This window comes from Pollachius pollachius, assembly GCF_949987615.1.
Source record: "Pollachius pollachius genome assembly, chromosome: 3".
Classification (NCBI taxonomy): domain Eukaryota; kingdom Metazoa; phylum Chordata; class Actinopteri; order Gadiformes; family Gadidae; genus Pollachius; species Pollachius pollachius.
This window is the reverse complement of record NC_136936.1, coordinates 22,133,259-22,152,969: the sequence shown is the minus strand read 5'-3', so window position 1 is coordinate 22,152,969 and position 19,711 is coordinate 22,133,259. Positions and strand designations below refer to the sequence as shown.

Genomic DNA, 19,711 nt, shown 5'->3' with positions numbered 1-19,711 from the left:
ATAGGTCTCAGTATCATAAGTCTCTTTGTATGCATCATTTACATTTAACTACAGGGACAATGTATCCAAAATAAAATGAACTGGCACACTGTGCTCACTCCACTTCCCATCACATCAACTGTACTGCGATGACAAGTGTAATAGAGGCCAATTGGAGCTCAGACTGCTCTAACTAGCAGGACAATGTTTCAACTTGAAGCTTGTGGCTATCTCGCTTACAGGCCTTTCACACACGCATTGTAAGTCGGACATTGTCCGGATAATATCCGGCGGGGCACTTCTATTGATATTGCGGATACGGCTCAATAAATGCAGTATTGATATCACTGAATAAAGAGTAAGCATTACGGACATGGTAGCCTCACCTGCATTTTGATGTGTTGTAAACAAAACACTGCAACTTCCACTGCATACTTTATGCTTCACGTCCTGCCTGCTACACGCCCAACCCAGGCGCCACCCCTCGCCTAGAGTATATTGAGTATCTCTGGTACGTGTGAACAGGTCTGATGCGGCCTATCTACGTGTGTGAAAGGACAACTCCGGACCAGCTCCGGACCTGCTTCTCTGGCGCTGATCCATGGTTCATGGGTGAAAGGCCTATTAGTTGCATTGTCTTTCAAACTGTCCTGTTTGTACAGAAGATGGGAAAGCTATGGGACGGGATACACTAACCTTGGGCTTATAATAACCTATTGGTGCCTAGTCGAATTACCTTTATAGCACTATAACCGCAGCTTAATCGCTCCTCTATTTGGAGATTTCAAAATACATGGTTCTTGAAGAAACCTTGAAGAACTGAAATGATATACAGTACAAATCACATGTTGTTGAGTCAATAGCTCTTGTGATTGATAAAACAGCAGGCGAGAAAGAGCTGACATTTAATTACATTTTTAATAAACAAACCTGTAGGTCAATACACCTGTGTATCCTGCCAGGCAAAACGTTTTCAAAGACTGTTGTTGTTCTACTATCCTTAAATTTAAGAATGAAACCAGCCAATGAATTGCTACTCTTTATCTTCCATAGCAGATATTACCCCCCTACATCTACAAATGGCTCCAGGACAACTCTTAAGCTAACCTGTCATCTGGCGGATCTGAAGCTACAACTAGACATGTAGTGAAAGAACCGATAGGAAATCATGCAATGTCAAAATGTGAGTCACACACAAGAGCACATTAAACCTTGTATCAGGAAATCCACCGATAAGCACAGAACAAATGACACATGCATGTACCACGAGACTGAATGCCGTTGTTGGGAACACTAACGATTCCAGGAGATCCACAGTGATTATTTAGCACATTTACGGGAACTGTGACGTCAGGTCAGGTCCTGTAGGAACAAAACAGCAGTATTTCACCTGCTGTAGGGCTACATTAGACACTGTGTGCGTAAGAGGAGGAGAGATAGTTGTTGAGTGGAAAAAAAAGAGCTAGAGAGAGACAGAGACTGACAGAGACCGACAAAGACTGGGCGAGGACAGGAGATAGAGGGTTTGTACTTACTACAAAGACCTATGATGTGACTGCTGTCTTCATGGACAAACTTCTTAGTCACAGCTTCCTCCATTATCTGCTTCACCTGTAAATGAAAGAAAACCTGTGTTTAAAATAGAAATGCATACAAATGAATCGAAACGGCTGAAGTTAATACGTATCGGTTTATCAGTATTAAAAATGTACTAATAACTATCATGTGTACCACTGAGCAATTGTATTAGTGCAAATTCCAATTGAAACAATTATGTTAGTGGATAAGGCACTTAAATCATAATCGGCTTCTGTGATTAATACCCTTACATAGCGATTGAATTGGTAATACTTCTAACATTATTTAAGAATATGTTTACTGTAAACAAGCACACTGTAAACAACATAATATATATTTTACAACAAAAGTCATTTAGGTTGCAAAATACCATAATTATGAGGCATCAACCATAATAATGTTCACTGGGAGATAGTGGTTGTAATGGACATTAATCATATTTTTCACAGCAGGCTTTCATTGTCAAGTTATTATTATTTTTTTTGTTAATTTTTTCTAAATCTGTGCGTGTCAAATAGTGGCATGAATCTCTCACCCTGCCAGTCCTAATGTTCCCCAACGTTTATTTATGAATTGCAGTGGAAGTGCTTAAGTCCCACATTTTCCCCCAGCTCCCAACCCAAAAGATTATACTATTGCTAAATATACTAATCCCAAACAAGTAGGCAGTCCATTGAATTCAATCTATCAGGCGGTCTTATTACTTGCTGTTAGTGTTCATTAGCAGCTCCTCCTATTGGAGATAAAGTTTTGACGATGGTCTTGCTATCTCAATCACATAAAATTCCATCTAGTTCCATAATGTTGATTTTTTGGTTCAACTTCGTTCAACGACTTTGACATTTTCTAAAACAACGCATCTAAGCAGGGTTAGATACTAGAACAACAGCTTACATTTTTAGTGATTTACATATTTAACAGTGTGATCTGGGGAATTCGCTTTCACCATGCTGTGGCATTTCTGTAATTAACGCTTTTGTCTTCCAAAATAAAATGTGTAATACGTGCTTCATTATTGATGACATAAGTTTCATCATGAAAATTGGACATTGCAACGCAAGTGAATCCCATTAGCCTCACAAAACATTGAAATTAGCCTCTCTCAGAATCATCTCAATCTCTGGGGGGGGCAGAGAAGACAGACGCTTGAGCAACACGTCCAGGATTTAGCATTGCTTACTTGGCTCACTGTTTTTGACATTCATTAATTAGAGCAATGTCTATAAATTCTGACTTGATTCCATCTAATTGTCAAACAGAAGGCTTTAAATGACCCTGTTATGTGATATAACTGCTTAAACCACAGTGCAGGACTGACTGTAGATGCTGAAGCACAGTGATTCAAGGACGTATACGTTTTAGAGAAGCTAGAAAGATGGGGTCATCACACCCTTGAGAAACTCAACTTCCAACTCATTCAAATATTGAATTGATCTGCCTTTCCTGAAACAACCGCCCATGGACCCTTAACCAGATTGAAGAAGACCTGTAGTGTGATCAGATCATATCTTAAAAACAAATAATGACCATTACTAACATTATATTATGTATTCAGCATCACCATAGAATTCCCCTGTATTTGTGCAGGTAAAGTTTGGGTACTTTTGGTGGGATAAAGTAAGGGATCGAGGCAGCTACCATTGGTAATCACAGTTTGAGCAGCCAACTACTGCTAATTATTATTATTATTCTGAATTGACGCTAATTAGTGCATGCACACCACTTAAATGCCCCGATGATTTTCGGCTTTGGAGATGCAAACAATGAGCCAAGCACACAATTATTTGCAGGTCGTTCAGAACACTGAGATGGCATCATAAATCATGGCAAGAGCTGAGCACATGGATTCAAATGTTGCAGGGAAGCTTTATACTCACAATGAATCAGTAAACTTATGTGTCAGGAAGTTGCTCAAAGCTACCTAATCGATAACCACATCTCAGGTTGATCGAGGGCATGGATACATCAGTTGTGTGAGATTGAATTGGTCAATTCTTGCAGAGCTGTAACAAGACTAGCTGTGGCTGGGTTGTTTTAAACCATATTAGTATGTATCAATAGTAAATATTAGCAGTCGACTCTGGCGTTTGCTATGGATTTCGATATTTATGAAAGTTGAACAGAAAAGGTGATCAAAAAGTGGAGACATTTTACATCACATGCGTTGACATCAACATCCAAGTCTGGATGATTAATTTATGTTATTATGTCTGTGGCCTAAATAATTGATGACAAAGAAAGGTCGCTGTGAGGGTTCTTAAGAGTTTTTTTATTAAATGTTTTGATCGGATATATATTAATTCCAGTGTAACAAGCATTCAGTCTATCACGTCAATGTCCTTTGGTTATTTATGATAGCGGCAGCTCATCTCATCCAGCTCTGAGCACTTAGTATCGTGGGGGTGTTTTATGGGACTTCTATTCATGTGTGTGTATGAGTGTGCGTGTGTGTGTGTGTGTGTGTGTGTGTGTGGGGGGGGGGGTTCATAATGGTCAGAAAACTGCATATCAAATGTTCCGCTCATCCCCACACAGCAGACAAGGAAAAACCAAAGTAAGCAAACGGTTTGTTGGTTCATGAACAGTCACGCGTGCACACGCTAGTACAATCACACAGCCACACGCTTAGGTTTCATCGAAGGAAGGCTTTCCTATTTGCTATGTGCATGGACGCCTGTTTGCAGAGTAAACTGGACTCTAAGCACTACTGAGAATCCAGAAACTAATGGCTTCTGGCCGTGTCAGAGGGGAGAGCTCATTAGGCGACAGGCTGGCTGTTACATAAGGACACATTTGCTCTTGGCTCTTTATTTCACACTTGTGGCTCGGGCTGGGTCTGAGGCACAGCGCATCAACAGGATGATGCCGGCCAACACTGAACAACCTGGAAGCAATGAGATGAATCCCTGGAATACTCCCAAAGCCATGGTCGTGGAAGTGCGCAGTCAATTGCCTTTTAGGCGGTGTCCATTAATATTAGGAAACTGGGCTTGGTTTTTGCAAGTTGCATTTCAATGGCTATTGTGCTATATCTTCATCTGTCTATTTGCTCAGCCATTTCTGCCCATTTTTTGTGCTGTTGCTTTAGTTTTTTTGCAAAATAATGTGGTTATATCTCATTGTGCTGTTGTCAGCCGGACGCAGGGAAGCCAGCCTTAATTAGGTTTGTTATTCATGTTTTATTAAGGCTGGGCGATAACGACGGGTTGGGTGCCGTGCTGGGATACAACTCACCGCCGACCATGCAAACAAGTGGAAACTGATCAAGGCCTTTACTAATCCAACCCAACTTTGTTTGACGTGACATAAACCATGAGAGATATCTGCTCAGAAACATGCAGTGAAAATATTCATGTTGCTGAATGTAAAAAGTACTCCCTAGGTTTTGAGCCAACCATCTAAATTTTCGCATTAGCAGCAAGATACAATCAATGACTTCAAATACTCTACTGAATGGGCATTGAGTTGGCATTATTTCACCTATAATACCATTTCCAATCTCATTCTTAAACCTTTGTTTAAGACGGAATCCGTCTTTGTTAGTTAGTTAGTATTCAAAGTGCTCGCAATATTGTACACACAATTGTGAATATGCATGCAGTTGATATTGAGATATAGGCTTGATTTGTATTGTCTTATGAAATACGCAAACATAGAAGGAAATATTCCCTCTATTATTATCAGAGGGTGAAATAGCCCTTCTCCTCTGCACCGAAATACTTTTAATTTTGGGGAGGAGGAAGGATAATGTTGTTTAGCCGTGGGTTGCAATATGGAAACCAAAGCACCGCACTAGAAATAAATAAAACGGCATTAGATACAACTGTCTCAGAAAGCTTGCCTTATATTCCTGAGGCCAAAGTTGTACTTACATTGGATTATATATAACAATGTGTATGTATATCTGTAAAATCCCTGAGTAAATTGTGATGGCAGTTTGCCATCATTTGAGATGGGAATGCTTTTTTACATCTAATCATCTACATTTCCAGAGGCTTGAGCAATTATTTGGTATTTTAAGTCATTAATTCATGTTTGATAATACCTTTGACATACAACTGTCTCAACATTTTTAATTACATGAGACTATACCTTCCTGCAGAAAAAACAATTAGAATGACTCTAAGCGAAAGAACAAAATAATTATTTAAAGGGTAAAGGGTTATTTTAAAATTATATTGAAACAACCAAACTTTGAATGGATTATAACTTTTTAAACCACTACGGCTAAATGGTGGTGAATACAATTTTTTTCCACAAAATGGCAACATCTTTGCCACGCCAAAATGTATTACAGGGCTAAATGATAATACAGGTAACTGCACCAATATCTGATCTGAAGTCTGCTTGATCATTGTCGACGAATGGCATAGTTACAAAGAAATAAGGACAAGATTGGGATAACACCCTATAGTACTTGTGGACAAAATGAGGGAACAAACTTTTCTCCTGCAGACAATTTTCAAAGCCAAAGGCTAGCATTTACTTTTATTCTTTCATTCTCTCTATCAAGGATTGTAGATTAAAGTCATTATTCTCCCATAGTAATAAAGTGTCAGGTCATCATGTCCATGTCATCAGATGCCTTTACAGTTAGACACCTGGAAAAACCTGTGAGGAGTGGGAGTAATGCAACACCAACTACCTAATGGTAGCCCTCAGCCCCACATTTCATCCTTTCACTGTCACAGCCTTCAAATCCCTAAGTATTATAACTTTGGCACCTTCCAAAAGGCCTGCCCCCAAAAAAGATACATCAAAACTCTTAATACAGCTGTATTGAACCTCCTGCTATTGCTATATGTCAGAAAGTCTTTACTAGCTTGCAGACAGTGCTTCAGCATTAGCTTTTTAACAAAGCCCACTCAGATAGTTTGGGCTTCAAAGCTGTAATAAAATCAACACTTGATGCATTCCTAAAGTCTGAAGGAGAGACCCATGGATGCTTGCTGTTGCCAAGTGATACCAATGTAGCCACCTGTAGATTGGAAAACATCCTTAAAAAAAGAAGAAGGAATAGCCAGGCATGTATGGTAGGTAGCGTTTGATTCAATGCTTTTTTGCATTGAATCAACATTTACAAAGTAAATACAGCTTTCTATAATGCAATGAAAAATGCAAATATATCTATCTGTCAGGATATTGCCAAATAAACATCAAATTGGCAATGTTACACCTATACAACCTGAAGCAATGCTGTTCTTGTTGGAAAATAGAATCCTAATAAAACATGTAAAGGTATATAACAAAAGCTACAAGGGGAAGATTTGCACCACCTATATTCCTTAGGCGGTTTACCAAAACTATAATTTCTAAGATGTTTCTAAGATTATATATCTAGTATACAAGACCGTCCGGGACATGCTACAAAATGTATTCATTCTGTATTCATTCAAACACGCCTATCACATTTAATATATGAAGAAGTCAGTATTTTTTTGTGAGCCAGTACCCAATTCTCACGTCCTCCATGTTCAATGTTTGGATGAAAAGACACATATTTATGAGCAAACCGTCTCCAGTTGTATGTTGCACACATTGTTGGTAGCGGATTTATTCACGTATTCATAGATGCATGAGGGGTGAAGGACTTAAGAAAACGTTGATATTTGTGAAGTTCATTGAGTCAATGGATTAAATCAATTCCAATATAGAAAATTGACAGAGTAAAACTAGGCTGATGCAGGATGGTGTTTGGTGTTAAATGCCTTCATCATTGATTTTAAAAAAGCTTTTCTGATTAGCCTACTGAAAGACAAAGTGAATTTTGGTCTCAAGCTGTGCCATTATTGTGCCACTAGAGGGGACTAGGGAGACAGGTCGCTATTATAATTGTCAGCAATAAAGAACAAAAGATTACAGGCCTGGTTTTCCAAACATATTATAATAACTGTGCCTTATAACTACGGGTGGGATGCTTATTGATGCAGAGAAGCATTGGTAGTTTATAAAGTAGCATATCAGTCAGCTTTCAACCAATACTGGTTTATTATATATTAAATATTAATTTTGTCGCGATGATTCCAAAAGAAAAGTGAAACTTAAATGAATAAACATGCATATCCATTTCACAATGAGAACGCATGGACGGAGATTTGCAGCAGCAAAAGTAAATGTGGCGCTACTTCCTCCACAATAGTATGCCATTACGTGAATATCCACTGTTTGGTAAACTTATCCAACAGCATATAAGTAAACAAATTACACAATCAATGATTTGAACCCACACACACACACACACACCCACAGCACAACTGTCTCTGCACAATTGAATCCAACGAGAAAAAATAAAGTAACAATGCACAATTAAAACCCAGAGCTGACGGGTCTTGCACACGCAACACGTCTGTCATCACACTGAAACAAAACAGAAACCACAGTCGTTTTAAAACCTGCAAAACACATCACGCACTCGATGATCCAGCCCCCAGCTCCGTGGAGCCAGCCCCCCGCTGGCTCCACGGAGCAGGGGTCTGGATCATCGAGCTCAACAGGGGCGTTCATCCAGACCTCATACCTCTCGTTTCACGGTCCATAATAATTTCTCTTTAAAGCCTTCCTCGGCGGAGGACCCCATGGTTGTCAGTCTGCCGGAGTCGGCCCACAATCGTCCTCGATGAACGAGCGTCCGAGATCTGAGCTCAGTCAGCACCGTTCCCCCTTTTTTTCCTCTTCTTTTCTTTTTATATCTATTTACTTATTTCCTCCTTCCTCCTCCTCACACCCGACGAGCTTCCCCTGACAGCCGGACACTGACGCATCCTCATCGGTGTGCCGCCGCGGCGCGCTGCACGGAGGAGCGTGTCTTCACGTGCCTCTCGGAGTGACGCGGAGAGGAGCAGGATCCGCCTCTCGCGCGTTATTGATCAATGGACTAAATCACTTCACGCTCCCAGAATCCTCCCAGCATCATTGAAGCTCACAGACGGTTATTTTTAGCATTTCTCTAACGTGACCGAGGAACCACAACGTCGCTGGTTCGGTTTTGATTGCCGTGTTTTGATTATTTGAACGGAGCGTAATGCAAATACATGTGTATACACAATAATAGTAAAGCAAATTCTGGTCTTCTCAAACACCACGTTGCAATGATGTGATTAAACACCAAAGCATCCATTTGAATAAACGGACATCCTGCAATCCTCCGTCTAAATAAACTATTGCCATGATAGAACATTGTTGCGTTTAATAACATAACGCTTTAATACCAAATGACAGCCTACTGTACTGTCATTAGAATGCATTCAGCGTGCATTAAATAAGCTTCATGAAACCAAGGCATAAAAGCTATAAATAACTTCATGAAAAAAGACTGTGCCCACCATCCCCTTATCAGATGTGATGCCAAATTTGGCTGCAGCAAAAAAAAAGGCTTGTGACGTCATGGCGGCATGATATGGAGCAACTTCCATTTGGTGCAAATTCACCGTTTGGAGCTGCTTCCTCACGGGCTGTCCACGCACACACAGCCATTAACAACCATTGTCGCTAGCTGCTCTGACTCCGTATTTACGGTGTTTGTGTCACCAAGGGCTGTTACTGTTTGGAAGGTTATTACAAGTGGTGTGGTTGGGAGTCCTACTGTGTTTTCCATGTGCTATTGGACTCAATTGTCGAGAAGAAAAAGATAACTGATGAGTGTAGGAAGAGGCTAACTTTTACAAAGAACTACTATTGCTTTGAAACCATTGCATGAATTGTGTCAAAACCAGGATAAGAAAAAGAGCACAATTCTTCACCATTCCTCTTCACTTAACATATTTTAATTGTCTTTCTTTTCTGCGTGCGTTCCATTTTCTTGGATAATAAATTATTCAATATATTATTAAACAAAATGTTGTCAGGTAAAACAATTTTTAGGCATTAGACAAAACTGCATTAAAACATTTTTTTTTCAAATCATTTTTAATTTTTAAAACCAACTCAGACTTCATTGAATCTTATGTGCAAAAGGTATCAAGTTAAGTGTCCTGTTACTTTGTTCATCTTTGAGACACACACACACATATACATACATATATATATATATATATATATATATACATATATATATATACATATATATATATACATATATATATATATATACATATATATATATATATATATACATATATATATATATATATATATATACATATATATATACATACATACATATATATATATATATATATATATATATATATATATATATATATATATATATATATATATATATATATATACACACATACATATATATATACACATACATACATACATATATATATATATATATATAATTAACCTATTATAAATGCTAGGAAAATGTGGTTAAATGTGGAAAACACTACTAAAGAAACATTTTCATTAGCAAAATACTTAATTCTTATGAAACTCTTTATTCATTCACCAATCTTGCCACACACTAGAATCGGTTGCACTAGAACATGATTGCCAACCTCCTTCGCATTTTTTGACACCAAATTGCATATTAGCATCAGATCATAACCCTAGACTCACAAGGTATAAGCAATTGGAAGCAGCAATTTTGAAACCTCCAAATTAAATAAATACATTGGGGTTATAATAATGTCGACAATACCATGCGGCCTCATTATATGTTGTGAAAAGGTTTGATTTTTTTTTTTTTAGCTTTGTTCAATTATTGTTATTGTGTACTATTGCACACAGTGGTGCAGGACCTGATTTTTGCAACTGGAAGAAAGGCAAGTGTGTGTGTGTGTGTGTGTGTGTGTGTGTGTGTGTGTGTGTGTGTGTGTGTGTGTGTGTGTGTGTGTTTGCGGTGTGTGTGTGTGTGACAGTGACGGCTTCAGTGTCCTAGCGGCCGGTCGTCATAGGTGCTGTACCGCTTGACGTGGGTACGCCGGACGCGCTCGCGAAGCTCCATCCCCGGCGCGTCGTCTTCCTCGCTCTGGGAGCCGCAGGGGGCGTGGCATCGGCGGGTGGCCTCCAAGAGGGTGTGGTCGGGGGCGGGGGCGGTCTCGTACAGGAGGGTGTTCAGGGTCTCCTCGTAAATCCGCGCATCCGGAAACTCCACCTGGTGCCGGCGACAGCGGAGCCGGTGACTATGGGATGGGTAAGCCCCCGGTGTCCCTCAGGGGGACAGGCTCCAAACATCCATGGAGCTCCATTCCATGGATTACAATTTTTTCAATGTGTGACCTTAGCAACTATAATACAACTCTATCCACTAATTAACATGAGTTTTCTTTAAACCCTCTTAATGACTAATTAGATTAAGTACATTGGTAATTGCTTCAGTTTTACCAGCGAGTCCAACAATAAAGGACTGACCTTCACAACACACTGTGTTAGAATATCCCGGGTAATCTGTATATTTTGGGGGCTTTCCCCCCGCCGCCAATGTGACACAGTGAAACGGACGTTCCACTGGGCTCTATTCGGACACAGTGAGCCGGGCGGTACCTTGGTCTGCTTCTTCTCCGTGGCGTAGAGGATGGAGGTGCAGCACACCTCGGCCAGCTTGCGGCTCTGGCCGTAAAAGGACCAGCAGCAGATCTCGTCTCCGATCACGTCCTTAATGAAGAGGATGCGACCGTTGTAGCGCATGGACAGCCTGTCGAACAGCTCGATGTTCTTCAGCATGTTGTCGTCTGAGGTGCTGTTTATCGCAGGGGCAAAACAAACAATGAGGGACATAATTGGTCAATAATTTACTCCACCGCGGTGCCCACGGCTAATAAAGACTTGATTAGCTCATGCAATATGAGCTTCGGAAGACCGGTCCCTAAAGCCGTTAATTAACTTCAGTCTGCGCCAGAAGGACATTGGAAGTGCCGGTGGCTTACCTGGTATACGAGTACTTGTTATTGCTTCTGTTGTACACCAACTTCACCACAGGCTGGAGGAGAGAGAAGGCCAAAGGACCAATGTGCAGAGAATGGCAAAAAATAAAGTCAAGTTAGATTCAAAGTGAGGAAAAACTCAGCTCCATCAGATTGATTGTAGTCTGACAGTACATTTCCAAGGTAAGGTGTTCTTTTGAAAGATGTAACTGTTATGTGAACATTTGACATGACACGTCTCCCCTCAACCCCTCGTCAACTCACCTTGGTACATGCCTCTATGAGCCTCTCTTCCTCCTTCATAGAAGTGATAACAGGTATGACACACTGTGCCTGCTCTTCGTTTTCCTGTGAGAGAGGTGTCCAATCAGAGACAGACATGTTAACAGTTACCACAGAACACTTCCAAAACCTAATATTTTATTATGAACTACAGGCCTGTTGAGACCAGGATGTGAGTTTGCAAGCTCAAGACGGTCTCAAGAGCCTAGCTGAAACTGCCTTGAATGTAGCTGCTCTATTACCCACAAGGAGAAAATAAATATTTATAGATATGCAAATGGGTAAGGTTCACATGGTAAAATGCCAAAATACAGCCTATCTTATGCATGTAACCAGGTCTTTATCTTTAAATGGATGCACAGGAAAGTCATTTGATGAATGAATGCATAAAGAATGTAATTGTAAAGAAAGTGTGGTTATCAGATGGCAGATAATTGGTATGCTTAGCCAACCACTATCTGACAATCAATCTAACGTGTAGCAAGCAGCAGCAATGCCCTGCAGTCATAAATACAATTCAATGAGCAGCAAATCAGTTTTAAGTAGTCGTTTAATGTCTTATCTTTCACGCCCTTCTCTCCTCAGGAGAAAAGTACTTTACCTTCCCAGGTACCGAGAATCAACACTTTATCGTCAGATAGACATACGTTTCTAGCTCTAACTGGCCAACAAGAAAACCCACCAAAACAAACCAAAAAGACACCTGGTGCTGACAATGAGCGGGAGTGAGGCCTTGTAATGCTCATTCATATACAATCAGGCATGGGGAAATGAATGGGAGCCGATGTGCTTGCACAACTGATTTGCCATCTTGTCCCCATGGAAACAAGTAGATCTCTCTAAAGCCTTGGAAGCCCCGGCGCTGCTTGTCAGCCCAACAGGCATTCCGGCTGAACATCTGTCAACGTGATGAACACCCACTTCAACTCGCCTCACACCGACGTGCACAGCAAATTGTATTGCTGGTGCCAGCCTGGAGGGCCGCACACGGACACACTAGTCCTGGACCAATAAACTTTTGAAAGCTGAGCGGGGCCGTTGTCCTGATGCATGGCTGATTCGCTGATGCTGTCACATCAAGCGATACAGAAGAGTTATGAGACAGCCAGAGAAGTGCAGCTTGGTTTGTGTCGTTATCTGCCTTCCAAAGAGACAAACGAGATGACAATGATAGCCTGCTGCAGTAATATTTGATTATTTATGGTTGCATAAACCTTACTGTAACCACACAGAGAATAATGCATTCATACATTGAGTGATAAAAGTGATGCAGTCATAGTAACCTTTTCTCTAGTTTTATGATTCATTCCCCGACAAAGGGGCTGTACTGGTGTATAATTATAAGCTAATAAATCCAAAACACATATTGTGTCGACGTGTAGGAAGGACATCTTTGTTGTCTGTGTCTTTATTGCATTGTGTGTGATACTGACCTGCAGACTGCTTTGACACAGCTCCTCCAGGCCCTGTAGGAGGTAGAACTTGGCCTCGGCTAACAACTCCAGGACAGCTTGGTGGCCTTTGGGCAGAGTAGCCGCTCCCTCCCGCAGGTATCCCAGGATGCTGCCAAAGTGCTTCCCACTGCGGTCAATCAGGATCCAGCCTGGATGCAAAAATAGAAGCAGTCAAAGTGAATTACAGATGGGTTATATCGTTCACTTCAGTTGCGGGGGTAGGGGTGCTAAATTGTGCCAATGTTGTCATATTTTCATTCTGGAATGTATAACCATACATAGTTGAACTTTTAGATCTCATGGTTTCTGCAAGCACATACTTCAATGGTAATTCAATTGTCGATAAGTATTGACTTTGAAAATATACAACTTTATTAAAGACGATGCACTAATATAAATTAAACATTATTTTACGATGAAATCTAAGAATCATTTCCAGCCCATAGTAAGAAGACTTTGTAAACAATTTCATTTAGAAATACACGCTTCATGAAATACAAAACAAAATATGAAAGAATAAAATACGAAGAGTTTATGGAAAGGGGAGTCTTAACTTAAACTTGAAAATCTACCAAACGTTTTGAATGTTTTTTTCAGCAGAGACCAACCTTCTCTATCGGTAAAAACTTCCTGCTTTCCACTGAACATGGCTCTCAGCATGGAGTCCTGTCTGGTCAGCACCTCCAGTGTAGTGTAAAACAGGGTTCCTCCCACATTGAGTCTGACATACTTCCCAGGGCCCACCGCAGTGCGGCTGGTGCAGGTCTTGGTCTTGGGGCAGGCTAGAGGAGGGTCATCCAGAGACTGCGGCGCGTGTAGAGCGCTGGCACCGGACATATCTTTTCGGAGGTAGATGACCACCCTGCAGACCGAAGTCCGCAGGTCCCCCGCCGTGATGCTGGCTACTGGGGAGGCCGCCACAGCCTCTCCCCAGTCCAGCTCATATCTAGGGGGAGATTTGAAGGGAGAATTGAACTACTCTTTAGGATGCTTCTTCAAAGTACACTATTATTAAATATAATATTATTTGACAGATCACCCAGGGCATGTGCTTACGTTACAATGCAAGGGAGGATGTCACCTACCCCTACTGATATCTCTTTCTGGTGTATCCCTTTACAAGGAATGGAATGTGGCTGGACAGGAAAATAGATCAGAGTTGTACCCACATTAACACACATTAGCACTGCAGATAATGAACGGCTACTGATGGAGCTTATCTAGAGGTATTGAATTGTGAAGTTAGAACTCCAAAAACATAAGGCTACAATACAGAACATGTCAATACCGTTTGATTACAGTATAGATCGCTATAGATAAACATTTCGTTCACAAAAATACCAAGTACAACATGAAAAGTACGTCAGAATTGTACAAACCGAGCAATTTAAAGGCAAATGAATAAAAGATGAGGATTAGCTGTGATCACTGTTGTGATCATAACTAACATAACTTTACCTACCCAGACTTGATGTGTTATTTCTCTTCTTGTTCGAAAACGGCACACTTTATAACAGTAAGGGCTCGCAAACATAGATACTATTTGGTCTGAAGTATGCGAGTTATTACAATAATATCTTATTAGCTAAAAAAAAATTATACATCAGCCCACTGACTAGCCATTAGCCAACGTGAGTATCTTCTTCTTTTAGGTTACCCCGCGTAGTGACCAGAGTGCGGAGATTTGTTGCCCCCTAGTGAGACGGACAGGTCAGTTTCGATATATCTTTATAATAAATAATAACCCTACTCTTGTTAATAACTGTAAATAAAGGATGTCAAGAAAATGTTGCTTTTTGAACAGCTCTGGTCGTAAAGTTCCCAATCATTTTCTACACGACTGATTGATTGAAAATCGTTATATGAATAGTTTTAATCCTGGAACCAAGCCAATAATTCCTGAAGGTAGTTTTATCCATAAAACATTTGTTTCATAAATAAAAGGAAAATGGAATCAAAAACAAAGGTACGACTGCATTATTTTTTTTGAATGTGTGAAGAAACTACTCATCCCACAAACCATTGCGAAATATAAGTCCCGCCCCATGGAGGAGGAGCGTCGTGTTTCCTTGGCAGCCGAGGGGGTGAAGTGCGGTCCGTCACTGGAGATGCCACATAGACGCCAAACAAAGTGACTTGTGTTTGTAACGCCATTAAAAGGTAAGTCGGCTGTTCCTACGCTCGGACCAACGTTACAAACATACCGATAAGCCGGGCTAAGTACGCCGCTTCACTGGGGTCCGCTGACGTTTACAGCTAAAGGTGAGACGCTAACAATAGCGTCGTGCTACGACGATAATGTGTAATACTTTACCCCAGACCCGGTTGTTATGAACGAGGGTTGGACGTAGAGGTGGAGACACTGAGATGCCCTTACCGCTTCTTTTGATTAGCCATGGTGCTGCTCTTGATCAGCACACTCTAATAATATCAATGTGAATGGTAGTGTTTATAAAGAGATCAGATGAATCTAGTCGAAAACAACGTGTTTTTCTTTCGACAATGCTACCCTAATGTCACTTCTTCGGTATTAGACGCATGTTACTGAGTTTTAGAAGCATATGGAATCACGTCAACGGTGACCAACCATCAAAGAATAAACAATTGCCTTTATCTCTTGTTTTAACCTGTGAGCCACCACCACGGGACTTGACCTAATAACACCGGAACAGAGGGTCTCTTCAGACAAAAGGCAAATATTAATTCTGTATTTCATACGTTCAATTCACAGTCCTGTAGCCATGGCCAACGACCCCTTGGCGGAGGCTGGCTTTCATTTTGATGACCTCAACAAGCTGAGGGTCCTGGACCCTGAGGTGGGCCAGAAGACGTCCGAACTCAAGGAAGAGTGCAAGGAGTTTGTGGACAGTAAGGACATCTTGTCCACACCATAACATATCTTGTTTCTTTTGTTGAGCCGAATTGGTAAATGTAACACAATCTATTGTGCTGTTGCATTTACCTTATTTTCACAGAAATTGGGCAATTTCAAAAGATAGTTGGAGGTCTCATAGAGTTGGTAGACGAATTGGCCAAAGAAGCCGAAACGGAAAAGATGAAGGTAAGAGAGGCCACTCAGCATATTGTTATTATTAGTAAAAGTAAACCACTTTAACCTAAAGCATAATATTTAAATTGTGTCCGCCTTAATTGCTTATCTATTACAACACTGTGTTCTTAACCCTTTTGCCTAGGCTATCGGAGCAAGGAACTTGTTGAAGTCGGTTGCAAAACAAAGAGATGCTCAACAGCAACAGCTCCAGGCTCTAATAGCAGAAAAGACGATGCAGCTTGAAAGGTAAGCATTGGATTCTAGCATCAATCAAAACATTGAATAATACAATACAATACAATTGAATAATACAAACAGCATTGCAGAATATGCAAAAGAAAATCCATTCATCTGTGATTCAGTAAGCAAGTTGACAGAAATTGTAAGTGTACTGGATGTGCAGAAAATCAATTTGATAGGATCGGCTCCATACAAGATCTATAAAGAGCCGTTTAACTGTACTGGTAGAGATTTAAAGGTGCACTCCTACAAATATCTCGGTTTCATTATTGATGACTTTCATTTAACACATTTGAAATCTGACCAACAAACTAAAGCCGAAACATTGTAATGTTTTCCAAATAAGTCTTGGTTTACTTTTGCATACAGAAAAATACATACTACTGCTGCATTTATTCCAGTCCTCGATTTACAGCGTAATTCTATGCTACTTTGCATCCACTGAAAGTCTGGTGATGGCGGACATGGTATGTCATGGGGCAGTAAGGTTCCTTACCATTGCAAATGCACTGACGCATGAATGACAATTTGTTCCCCTCAATGGTTGGTCCTCACTCTAGCCAGGCACTGGCCCAGCCACTTGCAGACTATTATTTATAAAAGTCTTCTTGGCATTTTACCAACACATTTATATGCATATCGGGAAGAGTCTGGTGGGGCATTATCTCTTTATCTGTTTGCAATGTACGCATAGAGCTAGGGAAAAGAGCTTTGCTACTTTGCCCCTTCAATGTGGAACTTGCTCTTTCATCAAAGGTCTAGAGTAAGCCTCTCTAGCCTGTAAATGTCTTAAGTATTCACCCTCCTGTTGAATCTTGTTAAATGTGATTCAGATATTTCCCTCATCTGTTAATACTGACATGTGTTATTTGTTGTCTGTTGAAACATTACATGATTTGTTCTGCTGTTTTATTATGTCGGTACACGTTTTTTTTAAAAAATTTTTTATAAAATAAGTATGTTGCACGCAAGGGAGCCACCTGTATTGCAAGGCTCTCTGTGTGCAATTTAAAAGGCAAATTAAGAAAGAAATCAGCATCGATCATGTGCATGTATTTTCAGATACCGAATTGAGTATGAGGCGCTGTCTAAAGTTGAGGCGGAGCAGAATGAGTTCATCGATCAATTCATTCTCCAGAAATGAGCACAAAGAATGAAGGTATCCGGAGAAATTGTCTGTCTGTTTGGTATTGTGTGTTTCCAGAGTGCCTGTCCTTTTTGTGGTTGGTTTTCTATCAGCGATAGATTTCGTAGAGCTGCAAACATGACATCATTCTTATTGTAAGGCAATCCAAGAGCTTGTGCTACAGCCAAGAACGTATTAACACAACATTTATGCGATTATATCAACTGAAGGTCATCTGCTGAACTATGCCCACAAAGGGCAATATGTTTGACTATTCCAATTAAAAAATAAACTATTTATCAGGTACTTTTGAAATCTAACCAGTATCATTTTACCATGTCATACAAGCAAAAGATGACGCTATTTATATACAAAGAAACATATTTATAATATTTATACTGCAGAATTGCTGTTTCTGAATTTATTAATTTTATACCAATACAAAGGAGCATGTGCATGCAACTGTAAATAATCTTTTTAATACAAAATGACTTCATATGCCTTAGGCCTCTATGGCCATGTGGTCTTATGCTTTTACTTTAATTCTGTAGTGCAAAGTAATTACATTATCTTCCTTTTGTGGTCTTGATTTCTATGTATACTGCTATGTTTCCTGTATGGAATATGGTTTCACTTGAATAAATGTACTGTAGAGAATTCTCCAAGTGTTTAGCATCATTTATTTATATTCTACCCTGTACATTGTACAAGGTTTAAATGGAGCATGCATCATATCCAATTTTAAAAAGTTCTATATCATACATTTCACCACTTCAAACAGATTCCCTGGGTTATTTATTTGACACATATTTTAGTCCCAACACTTTCACACTAGACTAGGCAAGTCAAACACAGACCTGTATATTTAAAGCAGACCATCCGGTATTGAACAAAACAGCTCCAGTACGGATTTCCACAGTTTGAGTAGCTCACTTCTTCTTTGTATACTGTTAAAAAGAAACAAAGGAAACGTGAAACCATGCCGGATACCCAGCATGTTTTCTTCAATGTGAACGACATAGAAGACCTTACCTTATCAAGGATCCAGTCAGCATCCGCTAAAGACCGGTGTATAATCGTTTGTATTCTCTCAGGGTCATCTTCATCCTTATGACTATTATATCCCTGAGGCGACACATCATAAAAACGATACAGAATATTACATAATCAATTATATTTACGGTTATTCTAACAGTCACACGTTTTTCCAACATATTTGGAACAAATCAACAACCATACAACTTTGGGAGATGACCGAATCGCTTAGTAACCTAGTGCATGCAGTGTTTAAACAGCAGTGCATTGGAAGAGAGGGCTCTCTGCCTTACCTGTCTAATAGCATGACGGTAATGTTGCTGCATTCCAGGCGACGGTAATTGCTTGCAGCATCTCAGGAGGTAACGATAAAGGTGGACTGGTGTCTTCACCAATTCAGATCCTGCTAAGGGCGGCATTGCACTCGTGTGTTATTGTCAGCAACTGTCTGTAAAACAAACAAACATGAATGCATATTATTAGAGAGAAAAGTTGTTTAAGACTTTAGAGGCAATATAACTTATCAAAATGTACTTATATGTGTAAGAAATAGGCAGATTTGTTGTGTTCATTGGCGAAATGCAGAACCTAAATACATAATTTAAGTTTGTTGAATAAAAAGCAGCCCTAGATATTCAATAAAGAAGTTGTTATATAGTTCAAACAATATAATAAACAATACAATGATAGTATGGCAAAAGATGGGTAGACACAGGTTTATATATATTCTTGTCCTGTTGACTTGTGTATGAGAGTGTATGAGAACAACAGACTATAGTACAAGTACATTGACGTTAGGAATATATCAGGCTACAATGAGATATCCGAGAACAGGATATCAACTTTAAAGACACCATTACATATTTGCCATTCCAAGCTGTAGGGATGACATTGACGTCATTGACTGACCGTCGCAAACACCGGTTCACTGGTCTGTGTAGCGTGTACATGAACTTATAACCAGGTTCATCAAGTTAAAGTGACGTCATCAGTAAGTCATCATCGGGGTTTATTATTCTAATACTTACTTATTCTTCATCATATATGGGTCATCATATGCGTCGCTGCATCTCGGCCTCACTACGCACAACAAGGGAATATAACATAAACAGAGCAGTATTACTTCTTCTTTACATTTTATAGCTATTTGTGC

The 19,711-nt window shown here is 40.0% G+C and overlaps 4 protein-coding genes across 7 annotated transcripts in view; 1 reads left to right on the top strand and 3 right to left on the bottom strand.

The window, feature by feature from the left end:
- The window catches only part of sgsm2 (small G protein signaling modulator 2), a 62,822-nt gene extending 54,487 nt beyond the window's left edge, over positions 1 to 8,335 (bottom strand). For both annotated transcript variants that reach the window (XM_079733094.1, XM_079733095.1), the window contains exons 1-2: positions 8,075 to 8,335; positions 1,515 to 1,590 (exon numbers count right to left, since the gene is read on the bottom strand). In XM_079733094.1, the coding sequence (XP_079589220.1) occupies positions 1,515 to 1,590; positions 8,075 to 8,134 (136 nt within the window). In that variant the 5' untranslated portion in view covers positions 8,135 to 8,335. The remainder of the gene's footprint in view (positions 1 to 1,514; positions 1,591 to 8,074) is intronic.
- A 1,518-nt stretch (positions 8,336 to 9,853) lies between these two features.
- Positions 9,854 to 14,735, bottom strand: tnfaip1 (tumor necrosis factor, alpha-induced protein 1 (endothelial)). Of its 2 annotated transcripts, none has more exons than XM_079732633.1 (8): positions 14,568 to 14,735; positions 14,162 to 14,241; positions 13,714 to 14,051; positions 13,085 to 13,254; positions 11,634 to 11,717; positions 11,373 to 11,425; positions 10,990 to 11,185; positions 9,854 to 10,600 (listed from the first exon to the last, which is right to left on the bottom strand). In XM_079732633.1, the coding sequence occupies exons 1-8, from the start codon at positions 14,637 to 14,639 to the stop codon at positions 10,373 to 10,375; spliced, it is 1,221 nt and encodes a 406-aa protein (XP_079588759.1). In that variant the 5' UTR covers positions 14,640 to 14,735; the 3' UTR covers positions 9,854 to 10,372. The 2 variants fall into 2 exon arrangements, with proteins under 2 accessions (XP_079588759.1, XP_079588760.1); XM_079732634.1 differs by having other exon boundaries at positions 14,191 to 14,241; positions 14,568 to 14,644.
- Positions 14,736 to 15,180: 445 nt separating this feature from the next.
- On the top strand, positions 15,181 to 18,456 carry ift20 (intraflagellar transport 20 homolog (Chlamydomonas)). 2 transcript variants are annotated; one of them, XM_079734000.1, is made up of 5 exons: positions 15,181 to 15,265; positions 15,837 to 15,973; positions 16,081 to 16,166; positions 16,300 to 16,403; positions 17,460 to 18,456. In XM_079734000.1, exons 2-5 carry the CDS (start codon positions 15,847 to 15,849, stop codon positions 17,539 to 17,541), a joined length of 399 nt encoding a protein of 132 aa, XP_079590126.1. In that variant the 5' UTR covers positions 15,181 to 15,265; positions 15,837 to 15,846; the 3' UTR covers positions 17,542 to 18,456. The 2 variants fall into 2 exon arrangements, with proteins under 2 accessions (XP_079590126.1, XP_079590127.1); XM_079734001.1 differs by having other exon boundaries at positions 15,226 to 15,367.
- On the bottom strand, positions 18,453 to 19,681 carry lyrm9 (LYR motif containing 9; the record flags this gene model as incomplete). The annotated part of the gene is made up of 4 exons (XM_079733735.1): positions 19,587 to 19,681; positions 18,852 to 19,006; positions 18,556 to 18,648; positions 18,453 to 18,470 (listed from the first exon to the last, which is right to left on the bottom strand). The coding sequence occupies exons 2-4, from the start codon at positions 18,975 to 18,977 to the stop codon at positions 18,453 to 18,455; spliced, it is 237 nt and encodes a 78-aa protein (XP_079589861.1). The 5' UTR covers positions 18,978 to 19,006; positions 19,587 to 19,681.
- Between the last annotated feature and the right edge of the window lie 30 nt (positions 19,682 to 19,711).

Coding starts and splice junctions, on each gene's coding strand:
- tnfaip1 (XM_079732633.1), bottom strand. CDS start 14,639: ATGTTTGCGAGCCCTTACTGTTATAAAGTGTGCCGTTTTCGAACAAGA. Junction 13,255..13,713: donor AGTTTTTACCGATAGAGAAG/GTTGGTCTCTGC, acceptor TTTTGCATCCAG/GCTGGATCCTGATTGACCGC. Junction 11,426..11,633: donor TCATAGAGGCATGTACCAAG/GTGAGTTGACGA, acceptor TCTCTCCTCCAG/CCTGTGGTGAAGTTGGTGTA.
- ift20 (XM_079734000.1), top strand. CDS start 15,847: ATGGCCAACGACCCCTTGGCGGAGGCTGGCTTTCATTTTGATGACCTC. Junction 15,974..16,080: donor GTGCAAGGAGTTTGTGGACA/GTAAGGACATCT, acceptor TTATTTTCACAG/AAATTGGGCAATTTCAAAAG. Junction 16,167..16,299: donor CCGAAACGGAAAAGATGAAG/GTAAGAGAGGCC, acceptor CCTTTTGCCTAG/GCTATCGGAGCAAGGAACTT.